The sequence below is a fragment of the Melanotaenia boesemani genome, chromosome 23, assembly GCF_017639745.1.
Source record: "Melanotaenia boesemani isolate fMelBoe1 chromosome 23, fMelBoe1.pri, whole genome shotgun sequence".
NCBI classification, from domain to species: domain Eukaryota; kingdom Metazoa; phylum Chordata; class Actinopteri; order Atheriniformes; family Melanotaeniidae; genus Melanotaenia; species Melanotaenia boesemani.
In genome coordinates, this window is record NC_055704.1 from 20,290,147 (window position 1) to 20,297,302 (window position 7,156).

General features: G+C 37.0%; 1 protein-coding gene across 3 annotated transcripts in view; it reads left to right on the forward strand.

Annotated features, from left to right (window-relative positions):
* ptpn12 (protein tyrosine phosphatase non-receptor type 12) overlaps positions 1–7,156 on the forward strand; it is a 41,987-nt gene extending 34,831 nt beyond the window's left edge. The window contains exons 15-18 of one of the 3 annotated variants that reach the window (XM_041976944.1): positions 2,237–2,308; positions 3,087–3,140; positions 3,817–3,901; positions 4,242–7,156. In XM_041976944.1, the coding sequence (XP_041832878.1) occupies positions 2,237–2,308; positions 3,087–3,140; positions 3,817–3,901; positions 4,242–4,251 (221 nt within the window). In that variant the 3' untranslated portion in view covers positions 4,252–7,156. The remainder of the gene's footprint in view (positions 1–2,236; positions 2,309–3,086; positions 3,141–3,816; positions 3,902–4,241) is intronic. The other 2 variants (XM_041976942.1, XM_041976945.1) reach the window with 2 other exon arrangements.

Genomic DNA, 7,156 nt, shown 5'->3' on the forward strand with positions numbered 1-7,156 from the left:
GTCTGCTTTGCTTTTTGGCACGCTCATTTCTTTCGGCTACGGCAGCTTCATTTATGAAAAGCTAACTGCTGCTGTTTGATTGGTTGCAAGAATCCGGCGGCTGCCTGTTGATGAGTTGCACTGAACAAATTGCCACTTTATGGTTGGCTGGTGTTGGCTGCTTGTTTTGCTGGGTGCATTACCAATGAACCACTGAAATTTGATTTAATTGCACATGTTTCAGAAGTCAGTGCCGTTGAGGCCAACAGATGACACTCGATAATTATGACCAGAATTACGGTAGCAGGTGGTAATGTTGTAAATAGAATCACGTAAACATAAATTAAAGTATAAAACTAACAAGAAATGAATATATATACATTTAAAGACAACAATTACCACATGTAATATGAAAATTTGAACAGCAATTGAATATTTTTTTAAATACAAAACAGAAGTAGGATATTTTATTGCTTTTCATTGGCTTTTTGCCATCATGTAGCGTGACATTTACCACCCACTGTTTTCCCTAAAAAGTCTGTGTTGGCCCTCAAACTGTGGCCAACATTGAGACTAATGCTCCATTAACCTAAAGTGTTTAATAAACTTTACTTGGGCTTTCTCCAATCCAGCAAGAAAAGCAAATCACTTCAAATGACAATCTGTAAGACCTAACTAAATGTATTGTTACAATGGAGAGTTTAAATAGGATATAATCATCCAGATGGCAGGAAGAACTAAATAGAAATATCAGGTAGATTACAGGTAAAACAAGACATTAAATAAAATAAACTAGTTTTTACAAATGGATCCATCTTAGCTTATGAATTTAAGAGGATCTTTAAAACATTAAAGTCATTAGTACAACATTTTGCCTCAGACATTGACCTCATATTTAACAGGAATTTTAGTTTGACAACAGATTCAGTGTTGATTCATAATAAGACCTAATATTTGTAAAATAACGTTCACACCAAGTGCAGTAATTATATTAATAACTTTAAATCTCCATGTCAGGCAGGTGAGAGTCCACACCACAGCTATAATGAAACAACTGTGGAAAATCATAATGTTAGGATCACTTTTAAAGTGATTTTATTAACAATAAAAACTGGGAGCCAATCAAAATGCATCCTGACTCCCATCTCTAACTCTGTGGTAATTAAAGATGGACAGTTTGCGCTGGACATTAAAACAATAAAATTTACTCTCAGAAGGAGAATCTATAAAAATGTGTGTTGCGACCTGATTTTGCCATTGTTTACAGCAGCCTTTCCCAAACTGGGGGTCCCAAAATCATTTTAGGGGGTTGCCAGATCATTGTAAAAAATATATATAATAAATATATTTACTCTACATTTATCAAATAAATTTTGGATTATTATTATTAGGGTTGTCAAAATTAACATGCTAATGCAGAGAGATTAATCTATGAAATTAATGTGTTTATTTTTTTATGTAATAATTAAACTACAAAATTATAACTTATGCTATTTTAAAAATCAGAATTTGGCATTATCTCGACAAGAGAAGCTGATTTTGGGCATCTAGGTAACCTCTTTATCCTCTTTATTTATAAGGATTTGTTATACAGTAGCTGTTATTGTTCTTGGTGTGGACAGATCTTGAGTTTTGCACATTCTCTGTGATTTTTCTAGCATAATCATGAAGTTTAATAGTTTGCTGCTAAAAATAAAAACTGATCTGCAAGTCATTGTCCATAGTAACAGCTTTACTCATAGAGGTGTTAAATATGTGCTCAACCCTGAGCAAAAATACATCACTAACTTTAGCTGCAACACAGCCTGCTGTACCAGAGAGCACAGTTATTAATCAGTAAGATAAAAGACAGGAAAATTATTTACATATTTGTATTTATTTAGTTAGAGGAGTGAGTATAACCAGATTTCCTTCCACCATGTGACCTCTTTACTAAAAGAGGCTAACCACTGTTATTGTCACCTCAGTAAAACGATTCTCAACACTTTTATGCTACATAAACAATTTGTTAATGACATAATTAGTCTAAGATTTTCAGAGATGGTATAATAATAAATAAATGATGCTGTAGTCAGTAGATTTTCCCAAAATTTAGAAAGTTTATAGAAAGAAACTAAGGACATTGGATACATTCTGACTTAAAGGCATCTTAAATAAAAGTTGGTTTTAAGTCATGAAACACACTTTCACCTCTTTCCTATTTTCTTGGCTAGTCGTTAACATTGCTTCTTATTTGACCTCTGACCTCTTAACCCAGACTGCTGGGACAGCGATGGCTCCCCTCCCCCCCTCCCTGAGAGAACCCCTGAGTCCTTCATACTGGCCACAGGTGCGTTTGCATTGGTCAACATGCGTCAGGTGTGCCTCCAGTGCTGTGGATTCAGTGGGTCCCTTCATGGGTCCATGTTGAACTTGAAGGAAGAGATTTTTAAAAGAAAGTGGTCTGATAATGTTATGTTTATGTACAGTAGGTGGTAAGTGTTGATTGGTTTTGATTTATGAGCGATATTTGCTAACTTTACGGTATATTGAAACTAATCAGCTGTGGTTTATTTACACTTTGAATCCTTCGGTCTATCATCCTTATTTCTAATAGGTGGACGGTGAGACGCCTGAAGCCTGAAATTCACAGGATGGACTCTTTATTAACTCGACCACCCTGAAGCCTAACGCCAGTTTCATTGTTTTTTTTTTTTTACATGTCGCTTTCGGATACTTGAGAACAATGTTAACCAAACGAGATGAGATGAGATTATTAAGTAGGAGTGAGCTGCTTTTGTTAGAGGCTTTGTCAGTTGTACAACACTAGAGGTCAGTATTGATGTTTTAGCCATGTTGTATAAGAGTTTCTGTGAAGATCACCTGTGAGGTTAGGTTAATTCGGTTATAGTTTTTTGGCTTTTGGGGTAGTTTAGAAATGGCTTCTTAGATTTAACAAAAAAAAGTCGTTTTTCTTTTGTTTGTGGTTTCAGGCCTGAATAATGGAGTGTGATTGGGAAGTAAACATGGGTGTGAATTGGTGATTATTGTGTGTGCATCTCAGCATTTGTTTATTTTATTTTATTTTTTTACTGCTCTTTGTGTTCATTCTGTTCTTGCTCTCTCAGACCCTTTGGAAGTGAGAACGTCATCCTCAGCTGAATGGAGCAGTTCACAGAAAGGTATAATCACACACTTTAGTTCCCCTTTAATCAGCTGTTGTCATCACTCTTGTCTTGGTGTATATAGAAGTGCGCATCTCAGTTTATCTGTTGTTAGTCAGCGGGGCAGGAAATAGACCCTCAATGGTTTGTGAAGTAGGAGGCACACGGTAAAAACTGATGGTGTTAGAGGGGCAGCTGAAAGAACTGAGACAAAAAGAGGGAGGAAAGGAAAAAGATAAAACACTTCCACAGAGGTGCAGAATAAGGAATGCTGTGCAGTGAGGATTTAATAATGATTTTTACTGCCAATTTATTGCTTCGGTAGTTTTGTTGTGGGTATGACAGCTTAATCAAAAAGGGAATAAATGTTTGAGTCGTATTTCTTACTTGCCATGAATATAATTCTTATGACTCCGCGGAGGATTTAAAAAGAATAGAGGCTTTGTTGAAATTGCTGTTGAAAACCAGACTTTAAATGTCAAGATCTGTGTACACGAGTGAAAGGCCAGTATGGAAAATACTAATTTGTTGGTAAAATATGGAACATGTTAATACATAGCGGTATTATTGATGTGAGGAGAAAACACAATTAGAAAAATCTCAGGAAAACAAATGCAGTTTAAAATGTTTTGCATCGTAACCATTCAGACTATTCGCTTGTTTTCCGTTAATCTGTGTGTTTATCTGTGTTTAGATGTGTCAGACTGTGTAAAAACATCTCCAGCTGATTCTTCATCTGCTGGCTGCACAGCAACAAACAACCAAGCAGACTCGGGTGGGTAAGTCTACCATCTTTCTACTTCTAGGCACCTTGATATCTGACTGTTTGTTGTTTGTTTCGGTTATTATTTTTATTTCTATTGAAGTCATCCACTTTTTTGTTCTGTGTGACTGTTTTTGCAGGGTTTAGGCTGCATGTTTATATGTTTTTTCATATTATTCTATTTTTATTATTTATTTATTATTGTTATTATTGTTCATATTATTTCCATTTTGCACCTCAATGTTTGCTTTTTTGCCTTCACTGTCTCAAAATGTGTTTAATTTATATCAAATTTAAATTAAATCATGTGCTGTTTAATGTAAAACAAATCCAGCTAAAAGCTTCTCTCCTTTCAGGGTTCGGTAACCGCTGCAGTCAGCCCAAAGGCCCTCGACAACCCCCCTCAGGGTGGACATGATGGATCGTTCCTTCTGCCCATCCATCAACCTCCTCCCTTATCAGGAGGTGGACTACAGATTTTACCTGGCTGGTCCAAAAAAAAGAAACAAAAAACAAGTTGCTCTACGCCGCTCAGATGCACATTTTTACATAGAAGCTGCTTCTGTGTAACTCTGTGCTGACATCCTCCTCTTCCTCCTCAGCCACCGTGCAAAGCTAAGGAACAGTGACGGGGCGAGAGACTTGTCCGTTTTGCTGATGTTAGACAGTTTGACTTTCGTAGATGCTGACCTGGGATCAGGCTTTCCCTGACAATGCTTAAAGGATTTTTTTTTAATTTGTTGTTTGATGGTAGACTAAGAATGGGCCCTGTTTTTCCTTTTTCACACTAAATGAAGAGGGATCGAAAAATGACTTTTACACTTTGTTTCAAGCCAAATGAGAAGAAGGAAGTAATCAGAAAACAATGCAGTGGGAGGCGGATTCCTGAGGATTGACAAAACTCCCAGAGGTTGTTTGCTGCCTCCCACTGAATGAACAACAATCTTCAAAGCGACTTCAGATAATCTGTTATCCATGATGCAACCTTTTTAGTTGGATATGTGGAGGTTGCCAGGGTGCTCTCTGTGTTTCTTTATATTTCTGTCTCTCTTTGCCCCCCTTTCTGTATGTTGTTGCTATTTACAAAAGATCAGCACTGAAACAGAAGCACTAGAGCTGACTGGTACCAACATTCACCTGTTCTCACCTCCGCTGTGGCCCCCCTGTGGGATTATTACTCATATGTTGGCTAGCTCTAGTATTTTGTTTCTGTGCTATTTCTCAGAGTAATAAGCTGACATAGTTTGGTCATTGCAGTGTTCAGAAAATATTTACTTGTTTGCTGTATGTTGCGTAGCCAGAAGCTAGTTAGTTTGCACAGATTGAAGCTTAGCTAATTAGGTGCTAGTAGCTTTGACTTTTCACTGTGCAGACATGAATGGAAGCAGTATTTTCTTGGAGTCAGAAAGAAAATGAGTGTTTGCTTTATATATCTACTGATTCTGTGACATTAACAATCTTGGCATAGTGTTGAAATCTGTTGCTGAAAGCAGGGATGGTAAAAAATGAAAAAAAAGTTAAGATGTTCAAGGAAATGCAGAAGGCTGTTTAACCAAAGTGTGATGTTCCCTTTCAAAGAAGAGTTTTTAAAAGGTCAGAAAATGTCAAACAAGGCAGTATTAAAATCAGAACAGACATTATTTGTGTTTTACATACATATTAGGGGGAATTCTGATATTTTTACTACCTATTTAGCAGATTACTAATGGCCAAACTGGTCAGCTGTATGACTCTGGCTCTCACTGCTGGGACCATGAGCCTGCCTTAGTCCACCTCTTACAGAAGATAACCATTGACAGTCCTTCATTTGTCTACCCTTTCATGTTTCTTGCTTCTCTTCTCTTAATTTCTTGCTAATCTTTGCTGTTTATTTACCTTGTCTGTCTGTCATTCCCCTCCTATCATCAAGGCCGTCAGTTGAACTTTTTTCTATCATAGCTTCTCCTGAAAAACCTCTAGTGTTTCGGAGTATGAATGTTACACCTGAAACGCTTGAAACCTGCAACTTGACCGATAGAAATAGAACCTCAAGCTCCTCTTCTATAAATCAGAATAATTTGGTTTCTCATTGAACAGCTTGTTGTTTACCTGCTTCTGTGTGTGTGAGGCAACAATCCAATAAGACAACAGCAGCAAGGGACCCAGGACTACTGTTTTCTCTTTATTTTTAACATCTCCTTCATTACTTATAGCTACACAGTATATGCATTTTTTAAGACAAAGAAGTGTACAGGGCAGTTTTGGTAAATAATATTGCAAATTTCTTTTTATTACCTTAAATATTTCTGTTAACAGAAGATGTAAGAAAGTCAGTGCATGATGATCATGATTCCTCCTCTCTACACTATGTTTTTCTCCAAAGTGTAAATTATTCTGCTACCCTTTTTGTTTTTGCTTCTGGCAATATTTCAGGGTTGTTTTTTTTATTTTTGTTTAAACTATATGCTTAACAGATTGATAAGATATTGTTTAATTGGCTGGCAGGAGAAAAGTATTGACTGCCAGCTGGCCCACCTCTGATGACTACAGTGGGCTCTGAATAAGATTGTAATAATAATATTGAGGATAATAATAATGGTCTTTTTTTTTGTTTTTGGTAAATTGTATTTTTAAAGTTATTTTTTGTACATGTTGTTTGTTGCATCACAGATTCACTGTCTTTCCTTCCCCACTCAGACCTTGACTAATCTCACATGCTCTCTTCACCTCTCCATCGTTTGAGATTTCTCTTTTTTTTTTTTTACTTTTTTTCTCTCTTTGCTCTTTCAATGGAAAACATGCAGCTGAGATAAAGCAAATAGTCTGTACAAGGAGAAGCATTTTTTTTACCTCCTCTGCTGATTTACATCGTCCATCTTCCTCCATTCCCCACCTTTTCTCAGCCTTTTTAATTTTTTCAAAAAGGTCCCATTTTCAGCGCACGTTTGTACTAACAGATTACTAACTTGTTGGCAGTTTTAACTTAATCATTTCTCATTTTTTGTCTCCCCCCCCCCTTCACACACACACATACACTCACTCATGCAAGCCTCGATCTCAGAAAAGCGCCTACTTGTGCCTTTAAGAGAGCCCTGCCCTCCTCCCCTCACCTTTCCACTGTCCCCCAATCATCATTAGCATCATGAGCGATGTGATCTGCTGCTGCTTGCTCGTCACCTTCTGTAGGACTCTAACTCAGCTGTGCCCTCGGCCCCATCCTAACGTCACACACAAACACACAAAATGTTTGTATGTTGCAGAAATCAATCAGTAAAGATGAACATTAAGTAAA